Source organism: Gallus gallus, chromosome 3 (assembly GCF_016699485.2).
Source record: "Gallus gallus isolate bGalGal1 chromosome 3, bGalGal1.mat.broiler.GRCg7b, whole genome shotgun sequence".
Taxonomy (NCBI): Eukaryota; Metazoa; Chordata; class Aves; order Galliformes; family Phasianidae; genus Gallus; species Gallus gallus.
Genome location: NC_052534.1, coordinates 98,485,851 through 98,503,326, shown reverse-complemented (window position 1 = coordinate 98,503,326; position 17,476 = coordinate 98,485,851). Strand labels below are relative to the sequence as shown.

At 37.0% G+C, this 17,476-nt stretch overlaps 1 protein-coding gene across 3 annotated transcripts in view; it reads left to right on the top strand.

The window, feature by feature from the left end:
- The window catches only part of NBAS (neuroblastoma amplified sequence), a 161,681-nt gene extending 148,430 nt beyond the window's left edge, over window positions 1-13,251 (top strand). For all 3 annotated transcript variants that reach the window (XM_015276095.4, XM_046939145.1, XM_046939144.1), the window contains 2 exons: window positions 1,633-1,761; window positions 12,093-13,251. In XM_015276095.4, the coding sequence (XP_015131581.2) occupies window positions 1,633-1,761; window positions 12,093-12,368 (405 nt within the window). In that variant the 3' untranslated portion in view covers window positions 12,369-13,251. The remainder of the gene's footprint in view (window positions 1-1,632; window positions 1,762-12,092) is intronic.
- The last annotated feature ends 4,225 nt before the right edge of the window (window positions 13,252-17,476 follow it).

Sequence of the window (17,476 nt, the reverse complement as noted above, 5' to 3'; positions counted from 1 at the left end):
CAGATTGCTTCAGAAAATGTTCCATTAGAATGTATAACCAGTACTAGAGCATAAGCTTGAAACATCTAAGATGCAGACTAAACAGTGGCACGTCATCTGAGTTAAATGCAGTTGCTTTGAAAATAAGGAAGTTAATATTATTATTGCGTTTGCTTGCCAAATGATACAATTTTCCCTGGCTTAAAGCAGTGCAATGAGACAGCAAACACAGTCAACATCTGCAGCATTGGTCTCCTTGTCCTGCTGCTTTAAGCGTGTACTGTACCTAGTTACATTGGAAAATTTGCTTAGTTTCCTTTTCTTCCTCACGCAGTCATAAAATATAATTTGGAGTTCTTTTAGAGAGCCTTTTTATGTGTAATTTCTTATGATGTTGCTTCTCTGTTTAGTTTTGAGAGGCTTTCAGGTAGAAAAAGTTACCAGGTATGGTAAAACTGCTGTTTTGTTCAGTTTGTGTATCTTACAGTTCACAAGTTATTTTTGAAATATTTGAGCATAAGCTCCATTTATTGCCATGGATACACCTTTTCAAGGAAAGGAGACTTTGTAGAGTGAATCTCTAAGATTACATGCAGTAGATTTCTTGTTATATCAAGCATGCTGCTCAAAAGAAATGCAGTGCAGTGTTTCATGAGCATTCAACAGTTGTGGTTTTTCTAAAAGTTGTAGTGAGACAAATAGCCCCTGGATGATTTGGCTGCCATTTTCAAGGGGACAGGGTTGCACAATGCTCAAAACACTCAGTGTAAGTTCCCTGGAATACAGGACATCTCTGCTGGGTCTCTGTGAAGAATGGTTGTAGCAAATGAATTACATTCTTTGAAAAAGGAAAAGGAAATTGTAGTCTGATGTATTGTGTAATTCCTTAGTCTAAATACTTTTTGAAGTATAAGTGGATAAATCATTGCACTGTAGAGCGAAAACAGAAGTGGCAATTTACATATAAGAGTTTTTTTGTTAGGTTGGTTGGTTTCCTTTGTTGCTAAGCTACAGTCCAAGATGCAGATTTGGAAACACATTGTTTTTAAAAAGGTTATCAGTTCTTGATTGCATCAGCTTTGGGATCCTAAATTTGTGCTGTTTTACAAAATCTGAGAAATTACGTGAAAGAGAGAAAGGTTAAATTACTATGTTTTCATCATGTATGGAACTTTGTATCAAGTTTGAAATAGTTTTGCAACAGAGCTTTATGGTGTTGCCTTGTGGTATATGCTGTTATTTTCTCTTTGATTTGTTCCATTTTTCTATTTGCATAATTGAGTTACAGAAGTATCAGAGGTGTCTGTTAAATTTCTTCCTGTGCTTTGCACTATTTCACTGAGCACAAATGTATTAATCCCAGAGAGGGCTGTAATTTCTCTATTGCTGTTTAAGAAATTCACGACTGTAATGTAGGTTCAGTGCCTGCCTTGCCTTAATGTAACAAACACTCCACTCATAACCCTGTATTCTACATTTGTTTTTTAATTTGTCTGTTCAGCTTTCCAAAGAGTTATTTCTATCAGGGAGTTCATTTGTTTCATATGTTGGTTTTCATACTGCATTTGGCACAAAATTTTCATAAATTTTAGTATGAATGGTGATGCTAATATCTCCAGAGATCTTGCTGAATGAGTTTACTTTTATTTTCAGTGTATAAAGGAATTATGCTTGTTGCTGCTTAACCATTCCCTCTTGCTGCCATCCCTGAAACTGCTGGTGGAAAGCATGGATCAAGATCTTCATACCATGGCACTGAAGCAGATAACAGCTGTCACTAAGGTATGAGCAGTTGAATTAACCACACTTCAGAGTTTATGGTAATAAATTAGTTCCCTTATCTTACCTACTATCTTGATAAGCAGAGACTGTTGAGGCCTTTATCATTATTAAGGTTTTCCATGGCTATTGTGTTCACAGAGCAGTAACACAGTGCTCATAAGATCTTTTATATATACTTCAGGTAATTAAGGCTGACAGCACTTTCTTTAAATTATCTAGTATGCTATTGCAAGTCAATATGGTGGAACGTATATTGTGTTTATATAAAGTAGATTGTTATCTCTGTGAGGCTATTCTTGCTCGTTATTATTTTTTAAAGTGATAAAAGTACAACAAATGAGTTAGCAGGTTTCTGGCAAACTTGTCCTGTAGTGTTTGATCACAGCTCGTTTGTTTTGTAGGACATAGATACAGGAATGTATGCTTGGGAATTTTGTGTGACTCTAAACACATTTTCATTTGATACTGCAGCAGAGTTTGTGGCGAAAATAGCTAAATAGTGCCTCTTCCTTGGACAAGAATTGAAATACATTACTGTGTATTTCTCAGTTGTTGTATGAAGTTACACCTATAGTTTTTTTTCTTGTGTGTTTCCTTTTCAGTTAAGAAGTAAAATCTAAAATTGTGGAAGTGAGTTTCCTAGACAAAAGCATTGTATTATCTTTTTTTCCCCCTTCTGGAGTTTGAAACTTCTTCAAACTTTTAAATGAATGTTCATGTACAACCTGAAAGACCTGCTTCGATTTTGTTAGCTGTGGTCTGCAATCTGACTGCCTGTGACAAAAGAGAAGGAATGGCTTTTTCTTCTGGCTAGATAACTGCATTAAAGGTCCCCAGAAGTATAATATTTATTTAAGAAAAGCAATGTTTCTGAAAGTTATATAATCTCTTAGGGGACTCTTAGTTGCATATTACATTGTAAAATAATAGTTGAGGGTCCAGATCACTCCAGTTATCTGCATTGCAACAAGTTTTTCAGATTCCTCAGTTACAACAATCAGTGCAGTGTGATCCCCTGCTTTCACACCATCCTCCGTGCCCCAGGGGGGGATATTCTGCACCTCGCTCTTCTAAGGATTCTGCTCTAAGTCTCACTCCTCTTTTATTCTCAATTGCTTGAGGTTTTATCTGCTTTACCTAGATGTTCATAATTTGCATTCAAAAAAAGAAGTGCTACTGAAATGTGTGAAGCACCAGCTTTATGGAAAGTAACTGGACATTTAAAACAGTTGCAGGAAAGGTAAAAGGACATGTTATATGCAGTACCTGCTTGCTTGTATCAAAATCTCATCATAATTAACATCTAGTATGAATTTGGAGTATTTCTTAGTTGAAATTGTTGTTCTAGGGAGAGAACCACAGGGTTTTGTGAAGATGTTCATATTCCTTGTTCCTTACACAAATTAAATACCAAAATTCTGTTGGTTTTTTTTTTTTCCCCTCAAAATATAGATTTCTGAATATTCACAATCAAAACAGTGGATTATTTAAAGTGTTTTTTTTTTATTTGTTTGTTTGTTTTAACACCTACAGCTGTAGATTTTGGTTTCCAATTGTTTTTAAGAAACATGATCTTATAGAAAAGCGTCTCGTGATCTGGTGCATCCACTTTCTCGTCTATATGTTCTGTTAACCTTTTAAAATTGACTTTCTTGTTAACAGATGAAAGCTGCTGAGTTAGTGACTAGCTCGTAAGCTTCCCAGCAGGTTTTTATGTCTGAGAACATTTTATTTAACTACTTTTCAAGCCCAGTGCTGTGCAGTAGCACTTTCTGAATGCCTGCTAATTGTATTGCTCTATTAACTGTCCTTTTCATTCCAATGTGCTGCAGCATTCGATTTTTTACATTCTAGTCCGATTAGGTTTTATTGAAGTTTTAGGGGTAGGAACCATATTATCTTCTTTGTAATATAAAATTTTGTAGATACACCTGTGCATTCCTGAAATTATGTTCTTTTTGATTAGGAGAAGGCAGTTTGATAAACTGTTTCTAATTTTTCTTCCTAATTCAATATTAATATGTGCATATACTTCCATAACAATGATACATAACCTAGAATTTTCAAAGCATTTAGCTTTGGTCTAATATTTCATCGTAATTCAATTAAAATGCAGTTAATGACTTCATTCTATCAGGCATAGTTTACCCAGTATTTGAATGTGGGATGTGAGGAAAAACAACTAGCACAGACTCTGCCTGTATGGTTTAGGAAGTATCACTCATTCCTCATTTTATACAAATCTCATACTGTTATGGAAGTTGGTATGTTACCAACTACAAGGAGTGCTCTGAAAGTAATGCCTCCTATTTTATTATTGTGGGCCACAACGCCAGAGGTGGATGTTGGTTTTGTTACAGCAGAGGTTGAATCTTCCCACCAACATCCCATTACACGTTGTTGCTGTGGGACAGATGGCAGCAGAGGGGCACTCTGAGAAGATGACATCTGACATGGAAGTGTGCATGAAGCAAAGGTGTGTCATTGAATTCCTCCATGTGGAAAAAGTGGCACTTATTGGCATTCCTGAACAGTTGCTGAACATTTATGGAGACTAAACAGTGGATGTAAGCACAGTGAGTTGGTGGGTGGTGCATTTCAGCAGTGGTGACAGCAACAGTGGATTGCCTTGGCTGGTGCAGATTGTTATGATTGTAGCATACAGGCTCTTGTTCATCACTGGCAAAAATACATAGCTGATGGTAGTGACTGTGCTGAAAAATAGTGTTTTGTAGCTGAGAATTTGCTCTATTAAATAGGATAATTGTGCTCTTTGTATCTGTTATAGTTTCCATGGTAATAAATAGGAAGCATTACTTTTGGAGCAAGCTATGTAGAAGTACATACATATTGCATTTGGCCGTGTCGGTGTTTATTCAGTATAATTTTGTATTCATAATTTTTTTGCTTTTTAGCAACAGTAATAGAACTGTTAATGCTTTCTGTAAATTTTGTTTTAGTGATTTTTTTATAGGAAGCCCATTTCTGCTTCCATTAAACAGGAAAAGGACAAATAACATCTGGCAAAGGGAAATCATAGCTATTGATTCCCTGACATAGTGTTATAACAGCTCACAAACATGACTGTGAGAAAAATACAGCACTTGCTGATACGATGTATTAGTTAGCCATTTGTTTTATGTTGCTGACAGCTTTATGGATGTTTACAGTTAAAAGGATGATGCTGAAGTGCTGATACTAAGAATTGTGTAGCTTTTGCCTGTAATAAAACAACCAAGATTTTGTGTAAGCTCTTTTGAAATTGCAGACTTCACTTTTTATTGTGCATCTTTTTATAAACTGCCAATTGCCTATTTTCAATAACAGAAATTACCAGTCTTCCTCTGTGTTGTATGTAAATAATTAAAAAAAAAATTGAAAATGTAAAAAGTCTACTTATATAAGCTTGTTAGTGCCAGTGGAACTTAGACATTACCCTTAGAAGCCAGACTTTTTTTTTTTCTCATAAAGGTTTCCATGTTGTCTGTGCACTTGATTGTCTTTCATTGATAAAGACTTATTTTTATACTTTGAACAGAGCAACTAAATGTTCTCCTGCCTGTTGGTAGGTATATTGTTAATAAAGATAACAAATGAGAGTGAAATAATCAGTGCAAATACATATTTGGTTTAGGTTGTAATATAAAGTTGGACCAGAAAATGTTTCAGTTAATCCAAAATAATACCTGTCTCCATTTACATCCTATACCTTCAGTGTTGAACTGCTGAGACTACCTTTACAAAATAATTTATTGAAAAATGTAGTATGAAAAATTATGAAGAATGTAGGTTAATAGAATTTCCAGTTGTTTTTCCACTGTCATACGCTATTGTATGACTGCTCTCTTTACATGGCTTATCATTTAAGATAAATATTGTAAAATTATGTATATTTCACCTAACAGTTCTCTCCCTTTCTCATTTACTTTTCTAGATTTTTTTTTAGTTTGCTTTATTTTCTTACCACCTTACTTTGTATTGTAACTAAGCTGACTCCAATCAGAAATAAAATGTTACACATTTTTGCCTTCGCTTGTGGTGTAGAGCTAATACTCAAGGAAGTAACAGATTCAGATCTTTTTAGCTGTTTCTGTCATCAGCAGCTCTTATTTTTCCATTAGTATCCATATTTCATAATGCATGGGCTTTCCAGTGCATAAACTGTGAGTAAAACATTGCCTATTGCTATTACCAGACACTCTGGACACCTGCGTAAAAATCTGTTGAATGGGAATTGCCCAGACTTTGACCTGGCCCTTTCTGTGTTAAGTAAAGGGAGCCTTCTGAGCAGCTCTTGCTTATCTGAGGTTCTCACTACAGAGAGATTTTTATCATACACCCATGAGTATAATATCTAGGTAGGCTGTAATAACAGTAAAAATACTAGTTACTGATATGAGATACAGCATTAGTCCTGGAGAGTAGAACCACTCTTTTTTTTTTCCCTCTTTCATTTATGGTTGCTTGAATTTTCAGAGGCCTCAGTGGTTACCAGTAAAACTTCCTAGATGCCTCAAGTTACTCTTCCCAGTAGGTCAAAAGAGCTGCCACCTTTGGCAAGGTTGATTTTTCACCTACCTGTTTAACATAGAAGGCTGTATAAAACTGGCAGATGCCCTGCCTGTGCTCACCCAGGAGAGCTGCTGTCTTGGCAAAGCTGAGTGCCTCAAGCCTTAGCCCATTTGCAGTTGGTAACATCAGTGTGCTGATGGCAAAGCCCCAGGCAGGCATGCTTAAACCTTACTAATTATACACCAACAATACCAAGTTGAACATAAGACACCAAATGTCATTCTGATTCAGAATTACAGCTGTCAGTGTAGTGGTTGTACAGCTGCTTCTTGTTTGGATCATTTGCCAAGGGTGTTTCAGAAACAGCTTGAATGTGTCCTCCCTAAGACTTCAGGATGAGGCTCCTCCCTGTCCTGCTGAGGATACACAGGAGGAGATTGAGACTTCTGGAGAGAGAGTGGTCTTCAATTCTGAGCTTGTCAAGGGAAGCCCTGCTGAGGCATGATTTATCATCAGCAGATGTAGACCCTTTTATAAATTCTGTATCAAAGAGATATTTGGATAAAATGTACAAACCCTGTTTTAATCAGAATGCTTTAGCAATGCAGTGATGGAAATGATGAGTGCATCTATTGCAATTTTGTTTTTATGTGGCCTCTGAAATTTTAGATGAATACACACTTCTAGCAGGAAAAATTATTGATAGTCTATAGAAGCGAGGCAATCATCAAAAATAAAACTTGAATGCCTGTATCATTAGTGTAGATATCAGCCAATACCCAAGTAGGTATGTAAGACAAGGAAAAAAGTCAGTATTTCCTTCCCTTAGTATAAATTCTTCTGCTTGCACACTGTGTGTGTGGACATTATGCTAAACTAGTGCTGTCAAAACCTACTGAAGGGGAAATGGGTGTGAAAAAGTGAAGTTTCTCCCATTTAAGCCTTTTGAAAGTAACAGGGCTTTACACTGATGAAAAATTTAGCACACTCAGCATGGTAGTGTTGGTAGATGCAGTGATTTTTCTCTTTTGTATATACTGTACGTTTCACTTTAATGTGGTTTATGGTTTACTCACATGTTCACACAAGATGGAAGGTGGTTATGTGTTTATTTGGAGGAAGATGCCTTTGCCTCTAAGATTTACTTAAACTACAGTCAGCTTTATTCCATATCAATGGAGCAGTGTTTTAGGGGATCAGCTGTATCCTACTGGAGCCAGTGTTTTAAGATTCAGTTACAATTGTGCGAGAATAAAGGCACTACATATGCGGGCGGATCAGATTTGACTCATTAATAAGATCCTGCTTTGCTGGCTGTCCAGAAAAAAAAATACAGCTTTTTATTACTAGGATGGTAGAGTTGCTTTGCAGAATTGCCTTCACTTTCAAAAAATTGTAAAAAAGAAGCTAGTAAATTTAGAGATTCTGTGTCTACTGTAAGTTAACATTTGGTTTGTATGCTGGGTTAATATTCTTGTAGCCAACGTGTACTAATTCAAAGAACATTTCAAATATGGTCAAAATCATCAGCAAGCAAAAATAACATTGAATTTGTATTGTATGTGTAACAATGTAAATTTTGTATGTGTAAACGTAAAATTTTGAGGATCAGAAGTCCATCTAGACCAGTGTCCTGGCTCTGGCAGAGGGGGAATAATTACAAGTCTAGTGAAGCGTAAAAGCAGAAGAAACAGAATCATAGAATCTTATCATAGAATCATAGAATGGCCTGGGTTGAAAGGGCCTTAAAGACCATACTGTTCCAATCCCCTTTGCTGTGAGTAGAGTAGCCACCCATCAGATCGAGCTGCCCAGGGCCTGGCCTTGAATGCCTCCAGGAATGGGGCATCCACAGCTTCTCTGGGCAACCTATTCTGTTGCCTCATCACCATCTGCATAAAGAATTTCTTCCTCACATCTACCATAAATCTCCCTTCTTTCAGTTTAAAATCATTTCCCCTTGAACTATCACTATCTGCTTATGTAAGAAAGCCAGTCTCCCTCATTCAATTCACTTAGGCCCACTTTTCAAACTTGTCCAGGTCCCTCTGGGTTACATTCTTTCCTTCTATTCTATCAACTGCACCATTCAGTTTTAGTGTTGTCAGCAAACTTGCTGAGAGTGCACTCAGTCCCACAGCCTAGGTCATTGATAAAGATGTTGAAGAGCATGAGTTTCAAGATGGACCCCTGTGGGAGCATCACTGGCCTCCATATAGTCACAGAGCCGTGGACCACAATCCTCTGGCTGTGACCTTCCAACCAATTCCTTATCCTCCAAATAGTCCACCTTTCAAATCCATACCTTTTCAGTTTAGAGATAAGAATTTGTTGTGGAACCATGTCAGAGGCTTTACAGAATTCCAGCTAGACAGTACCAGTTGTCCTTACTTTATCCATCAATGCCATTATTCCATTACAGAAGGCTGTATGTGTATGTTCTTATTCTGGACTATCCTCACAACTTCCAGTTATTTTCAGTCATATGTATATGACTGAGTGTGTACCGAGTAACTGCTAGTCATTTTCTTCCTCAGTTTTGCCCAGTTTTCCATTTAAGTTTGGATGACTTTTACATTCTGCAGAAACATTTGCAAAGACTACAGCAGTTATTATTAAAACTGTTGTCTTCTATTTATTCTGAATCTTATCCTGTTGGCTTCATTTGATGCTTCCACTTGTCTCCATCCAGTCACCTGCAGCTAAATACCTTGTAAAGGTTTCCCCTTTCTGACCGTGCTTTCAGACAGCCTTGAATTCAGTTGATCAGTTTCAACCTACTGGGCAATTCAATCTTATGTGTGGGCTGTCAGACACAACCAAGAGCATTTTGTCTGCTCTTTTGTTGTGTATAAATACACAGCAATCTTTTTCATGCATGAGTACAGGCAAATTGCTCTACTTCTATGTCACATCTGTGGACATCTTCATGTCCATAGTATAGCTCCAGTGTTTTAACGTTTTTATGCTGAAAAAAGATGTACTACTTTCATACTCATCTCTCTCCAATTTGTAGATTTTTGGCACATTAAATTACACTAATCTGTAGGACTTTTCATTAACAGAATAGTAGCCTGAAAAACTTAATTTAGATTAGGCTTCCCATCTGTTGTTATTCTCATTAGTGTAATTATTGTTTGTGGTTTATGTCCATAAAATCAAACAGCGAAGTGCTTTGTAAAGCTGTGCCCTATGTACTGGTCAAGAATAGAGCATATGGAGCTCAGAGGTGCAGCAGAATATTCCTCCAACCTCTCAATTTAGAAAAATACTGAAGACTTGGAGGAAATTGTGTAAGATTTCAATGGAGAGAAAAACACTTAAATGAAGTAATGGAAGAAGCAGCGTGAGGGTGAAACAGCAAACTATCTTCTTGATTAATATGATTCTCTTTTTCTGGAAAACTTATAAAACTTATAAACTAAAAGGAATAATCATGTGTTGTTAATAGTAAATTAAATATTATAAACAGCTGCCTGGAGATTAGCCTCACCTAGCAGCAGTTATCTGAGGCTTTGTGATTGATGAAATTTTCATGCTTTGATATTTAATGTGTTCTATTTCTCCCTTTTTTAATTGCATGTAATGTTGTGTAGTGTGCATCTTTTCTAAAGTAGAGCAACAAGTTATTACTGTTTCTTAGCACATGCATGGTTTTGATTTCATACCGACTTTTCCTCTCACAGCAGATAAACATATTAATCAGTCTAAAGTTGTTTAGATTCAGTAAAGACCTTTCTTCTAAAAGAATTTGTCACTGCTTCAAAGGAAGTTCTTTCTTCTGAAGTTAGTGGCAGGTTTCTCATCCGCTTCAATACTGTGAGTTCCTGATGGTCCCTTATGAACCCAGTTCCTCTGCATGCAGATATCAATGCTTTTAAACAGGGTGACAGAACTTGAGTCTTGTAATGCCATGCATTTGAGGGAAGGTCACACACCTGATGTGATTTATGCACTGAGAATCCCGTTTCTTTGACTGCCCCTATAGGGAAAGTGGAGAGTCATCTTCCACATGACATGGTCCATGTTAACTGATGTGCATTATCTCTCACAATGCATGTAAGAGAGATACTTACCAGTAAGTTTGGTTTTCTTGATTGATAGATTATAGTTATGTTTGATCTTTCTGGAAAGTTCATAAATAAGTTCCTTGCAAATTGTTGCTGTTACAGAGTAATGGTGGTGGAAGCTTCATGGAACAGAGAATGGGTTTATAAATCAGAAGTGCCTCTTACAGTGTGTTCTTGGTAAAGCTAGAGACAGAGAATGAGTGCTGTCCATTACACATGAAGAAGAGGAAGCAAAGCTCTGTACTGTTCTAGCCTGGACTAAAACAGAGACAGAGAAATGTTAAATATCTGAAAAGATTCAGGGTTAGATGTTTTTGATAATAATTAGATTAAAAATTGTTTAAATTCTCAAGTGTCATTGGCAAATCAGTATACAGTAGTTGTAGCTGAATTGGTCTTCAAGGGGTGCTGAATCACTGGATTATTGGATATTTATTATTTGCTAGTATGCGGGTATGAGGCATCTAAGGCATCGTTATTATAGAAAATGAAACAGAAGCTAAACAGGCTGATTTAATTCAGATTTTTTTTTCTTTCTTCCTTGTATTTATTTATTTGTTTGTTTGTTTATTTATTTATTTAGTGAATGCAGGTATTTATCTACTATATTTGTAAGTTGATAGGATGCAGTCATCAAATTCCGAATTGCCTACCACTGTTTTGGTCCTTTTTGCATTACTCGTACTGTTTCATTGCATTTCTTTGAGTGTCATGACACCTAAACTGATTAAAATAAGAATGCATTTCATGGAACCTAGAAAATACTTTGATCAAAATTAGCTGAAATAGAGTTTAATGTACTCTGTTGTTTGTAAAGTGATAGACTGGATTTTCAAGGAAATATGGATTCTATCAAGTAACTTTTTCTGGGGTGTCTCACAGAGATAACAATTGTTTGCTCCAAATATTTTTTGAAAAATAGAACTGGAAAATGTGCTTGAGTTTGAGAGTGCTGTCAGCATAAAATGCAATGTATCGTATTAATAAAAGTGACTAAAATATGATATATTCTGCTGTGACCTTCCTCATTATGCCCTTATTAATAAGGAGGTAAGTGATGTAATCCATTCTGCACTCTGGGCACTTCAAACTCAATGTAAAACTTTTCACATAATCCTAAGCCTTCTTATTTCTTAACTTCATACAGGACAAGTATTTATCCCAACATAATGAAACTGTTAAAGATCACAGAATCACAGAATGGTTTAGGTTGGAAGGGACCACTTGGGATCGTCTAGCCTAACCCTCCTGTGCTTCAAGCGGGGTCACCTACAGCACAGTGGCCAGGATCACATCCAGGAAGGTTTTGAATATCTCCAAAGAAGGAGGCCTTACAGCCTTTCTGAGTAATGTTTTAGTGCTCAGTCACCCTCATGGTGAAGTTTTTTCTCATATGCAGATGGAACTTCCTGTGTTTCAATTTGAGCCTGTTGCCTCTTGTCCTGTCCACTGCAGAAACAGCATGGCCCTATCCTGATGATACTCTCTCTTAAGATATTTGTACAAATTAATAAGATCCTGTCAGTCTTCTCCCAGCTAAACAGGCCCTGCTCTCAGCCTACATAAAAATACATCTTTATGTGTTCAGAAGTATGCAAAGTATGTATCGTTGTTATTAATCCATTCAGAGTAGTATATCATCTTGCTTTCAAGGTCACACTGTGCAGTTAGAACAGCATGGCATGTTCTGGTTGATAGATGTATCTGGTAATTCATTTTTAACTACTATGGAATTTTCATTCTCTATAGGTGGATGATTCCAATTGTGATGCTGAAATACTTTCCTTGCTCCTCAATGCCAAGTTGGTGGTAAAGTGCATATCAACTGCCTTCTATCCTCGCCTTATTGACCACTTGCTGGCTAACCAGGCAGAAGGAGGCTGGGATGTAGAGGAAATAGCAAAACAACTTAAAGAAGCAGGGTTCAACGCAGAGGCAGGATCCCTTTTGCTGTCTTATCGAGGAACTCATCCTGCACTCAGGACTTTTACTTCTGCCCTCCAGACTATTCAGCATTGGATTTAATAATGTTGGATTTATTGATTTGTCTGGCTTTACTCTGGAGGCCTTCTACAAAAGGGAGAAATTGTTGTTCTAGTAACAAAATAACAAAGTTAGCTATCATTACCTATGTTTTGCAGAAAATGCAAATAGCACATTTACAGTGCAGTTCCATATACCTCTAATGGTTTAAAAAAATTATTGGTGTAGACAGTATAATTCTGTAATACGACTAGCACACTGAACCTGATACCAGAGAAGAATGTTAAATGATTACACTCTGACATGTAAATGAAATGTTAGTAATCTGACAGGTTATATACAATGTCTTAATCTCTGTATGTAATTTACTCTTGTCATAATGTAAAACTAATGTAAAAATATAAAGATATATGGAGCAAAATATCACAATGAAAAGTAATTCCTGAGAATTTCAAAACCTTAAAGTTTGGTATTGTGCAATGTTGTTTGCAGTAAGTAAAATATTTTACATTTATTGTAGTTTCTCTTTTTTTTCCTCCTTCTTTTCTCTCTTTTGCCTCTTTTTCTGAAATCCCCATTTCTCCTTAATGATGCTTATTTGTAAGGACAAGCTGGACTTTTTTATGCTTGCATACTGCTTTTATCTTAGAAGCATTTTTCTCTGCAGTCTAGGAAGCCCCATCTCAAATCCATGACATTTATTCATTCTTCTTATGTGAAAGCACTTTCAAAGTATTTTACTTGATTTCTGAAAACTTACAAAGATGTTGTTGGTTTCCAAATGCCTTTTTCTTTTAATAAGTCAAAGGATTGCTGATTTATTTTCTACCTTTTTTAACAAGAGAATTGTTCGTTTACTACATTATCTCACTACCAGAAGGTTTTGATGTTCCATATGTTAATATAAATTTGTTGTTAAAATGGATCTGTAAATCTTTGGCCTAATTTTGTGTTCAGATATAGTTTTTATGTAATAATTCATGGAAACTTTAGACATCGTAGGATCACACAGCTTGGAAGTGGCGTCTAGGGTGATGTCCAACCTCCTCCTCAAACAGGGTTCCTTTAATGTCAGAATGGGTTATTCAGGGCTTTATTCAATCAAGTCTTGAAACCTGCCAAGGATGGAGTCTGTGTAACTCTGCCAGCCAGGATGTCCCCATGTTAAACAAGAGGAGATATATATATATATATATAAAGATTTTCGAAGCTATTTTGTTGCAGCTTCTGCCATTTCTCTTATTTTCTCACCATGCATGCTGTGAAGAACTTGGCTCCACTATGTGGATAACCTTCCTGTAGGTATTGGAATGCCATATGGAGTCCTTCATAGACTGCTCTGTTCTCTTCAAATAAAAACGAAGAAAAATAACCCACCAACAACAAACACATTCTCGTGCAGTGATTGCAGTTCACAGGTGAATGATGGATGTATTGTGCCTACAGCACAGACACTGGTGATAGATTCAGTTAATACTGGTAACAGACAGAATTCAGTGTGGTTGCAGCACTGCCAGTATATTTTACTGTTTCCAAGCCTTCATATGACATGGAGATAAGTGATGCTAGTTCAAGCCAGAGGGATTTCAGAAATAAACTTCAATCATCATAGCCATAGCCCAGCTGCCTGGCACCTGTGTGGGTCTTGGGCAGGTCTGAGTTAATCACCTCCAGTGCTGACTAGGGCTGAGCTCGAGCTAGTGACCTGGGTTGGGTGTCTACATACTGAGCGCTGTGGAAAGATTGAAATCCTGGCAAATAGCGCTGTTGGAACCTGCAGTGGGAGCTCAGGGTCAGGCTGTAACTCTGCTAATAAATAAGCTCTCTGCAACCCCAGAATACGATATAACAGTTTAAGCAGATCCTAGTGGTGATAGAAGGGGCTAGTTAGCTGTGGTTGCTCTGTGCTTCAGCAAAAACATTTGTTTCTGAACTTTCTGTTTTTGGGGATAGGCAGGCCCTTCATTATGCAGCATATTAATAATCTGACTGTATTGAGACAGTTTCTCAATCTCCCTTTTTCCTAATGCCAACTTGAATCATAAAGTGAGAGGAGTGGATTAAGAGCTTGAAGAGCTGTTTTGTAGCACATTTGTATTACTGACTTCTTTCCTTGGCTTCAGGGTTTGATGTATGGTGATGGTATATTTGTGGAACTACAACTGATTCTTGTTAACATCATCTTTGCTTGGGATCTATTTTATAGTATCCACTCATATGCACTGTGAAAATTGTTCAGATGTTTGCTTTTCCACCTTCTTTGGCATTCATAATGAGATTTTTAAGAGTACTTTAATTCTTAAGATTATTAGCTTTTGTTGTACTAGCTGGTCACAGCTGTCCTTCAGTGTTTTAAGAAAGATTATCTCACCCGTGTATCTGATGTATTACATACCACATTCAAATGAATATTATTCAGTTTTGTTGCCTTAATTTTGCTTTCTTACATGAACAGTCTCAAGAGGCATGAGTGTGGTGCAGCGAAGTGTACTGGAACTGCAGAGAAAAGAAAAGAAAATCTTAGGAAATCATAGAATCTCAGAATGTCTTGGGTTGGAAGGGACCTCGAGGACCATGAAAGTTACAACCCTCCCCCCTTTCCCCCCACCACAGGCCCTCCACACTTAATACTAGACCAAGATGCCCAGGGCCCCATCCAACCCAGCCTTGAACACCTCCAGGGATGGAGCATCCACAACCTCTCTGGGCAGCCTGTTCCAGCACTTCACCACTCTCATAGTAAAGAACTTCCCCTGATAGCCAACCTAAATCTTCCCTCCTTCAACTTAAAACCATTTCCCCTTGTCCTGCTGTTATCTACCCTTTCAAAGAGTTAGTTTCAAAAATGAAATGTAGCTGGAAATCTGTAGATGTAGACAAACTGGGTGATGTATCTCCAGCAAGAAAACTTTGGATTATTCTATAGAAGATATTTCTGTACTTAACGATGTTTTCTTTTTTGGTCTGTTTGTGTTGTTCTCAGGTTAGTAGGTAAGTTCATAGCTGAATTTTCTGACTATGCTCTTTCATGATCACGAAAAGTTAGTGTTTAGTGTCACTGTAGAGCTGAGCTGTAGTTAAAGTTCTAATGAGCTTTATTGATCTTCTGTGTTCTGTTTTGCTGGGGTTACAAATCCATGAGAAATGCTTTCCCTCTAGCCACCACTACTCGTGATTTATCCTGTATACAAAACTTGCACCAATACTGAACAGTTTAGTATATACATCCAATAAGAATTAGCCTATGTTAGTATATCTCCCAAAATAAAATAGGCAATAAATGAATAAATTAAATAAATTAAAATAAAGAGGCTCATAAAAAGGATGTGTGTATTCCAGTGCTGGCTTTTTAGTAGAATGTTTTATATTTGAGGCCACGGGAGTGACCAAGATATGCTAAGAAATAATATTGTGTTGTTTCTTGGATATTTTTTTTAAAGACTAAGGACATTACCTTGGTAGTATTAATAGTATTTAACACCAAACCAACGCAACACAAAAAAAAGCTGAACTGGCACTTGTGGCTGTTCAATTTTGTCAGTTCATTTGATTGTGGTAGTGAGGTTGTTTTTTGTTTTTAATCCTTTTTTTTTTTTTTTTTTTTCCCAGAAAAACACTGGTAATGTTTGCATCTTCAAGGAGTTTGATAAGTGCATCAAAATAGCGAAATATGTCACATTCCATGTGGATGAGTAGAACCAGAGATTTGGGAAGAAATATCATAACTCACAATGTCTTTCTCTGCTAGATGTTATAAGTGAAGACAATATGTCATAGCAACCCAATGCAGAGTGCTCACTTTTCTATCTATAAGCAGTGCAATTCAATGCTTGGAGTAGCTATGTTTGCTTCCTTGTGTAACAATTCCTGCTCTATTTTATTGTTTCTGCCATTCTGCTCTGTGAAAAGACACTTTGAGGATGGATACCTTCATCATAAGGGTAAAAACTTCTTCACTTCAGAAACGCACTCATTTTTCAAGCTTGTTTTAGCTACCTCTACTTTCCCTTCAAAGTAGCAATCTTGTTGAGTATTCTCTACAAGGTCAAATTTCACAAAGTGGCCCGCAGACAGTAACTATGCCTTTCTTAGCAGAAAGCAGGGTGTGAGGTGACACCTTGGATCATTTGCCTATGGGAATGAAGCTGCCCAGCCAGCTCTTCTCCCAAAGGACGTGCTTATGCAAAAAGATAGGATGACGGTAAACCATGCGGGAGCTGAATATACTACCTGATTTCGTGTGTCAGCAGGTGAGTACTGAACAAGGAAGCTCCAGTTGGAAAGCACATTGAGGTCAGGGCAACATCAAACAACCACAAGTGAAGTATGTGGGAAAGGAGCCAAGGCAAAGGTTTTACTAGGGTTATATTTCACTGCAAACCACAAAGTGTCTACCACCTTGCAGGTTTACTGTACTGACCGATGGTGATAGACAGGAGATTCTGGAGGAAGGGAATGAACACAAAACTACAGCTGCTTCATGTTTCAAAAAAGATTTATTATTGTAGCATAGGTAGCCATATGTGTTGCTGCTTAAAAATTTGTGGGTTCCCGCATTTACACAGTTGAAAATCCACCCTGCTTTGATATGCTTTCATATTCCATTTATTTCAAATGATCTTCTTTCAGAAGAAGGAAAAATAAGCAACAATAATAATAAAAAAAAGAAGGTTGTTCATGCTCTCTGTTTTTATGCACCAATAACATACTCAGTGTGTCCTTTCCAGCCTATAGAGTTCCCCCGTACTTCATCATTTCTACATGCTCTTTGGTCCTCCTCTTTTTTTCCTCTGTATAATTTTTACATTCAGTGTATTTTTGTACTGAATGTTGCAGCCATGAAATGTTCGTAAGGTGCCATAAAAATGTTTGTCAAGTTGATTATTGGACTGTTACTGAGCATGTAAAAGTAGTTTTTGTGTAGTGTTATTCATTATCACCCTGAGCTCTCATTCTACATTGTTAAGAGTCATCTGGGATTACATTGCTTTCTATGCTTGTGCAGCTTAAAATTTTAAGATTTTTTCCCTTATGTTACATCATCCTGCATTTACAAATTGGATTCTATTTACCAGTTTATCACCCAACCAGAAAGTTTCATTAAGACTTCCAAGAGGTTTCCATGCAGCTGTCATTTTTAATCCAAAAAA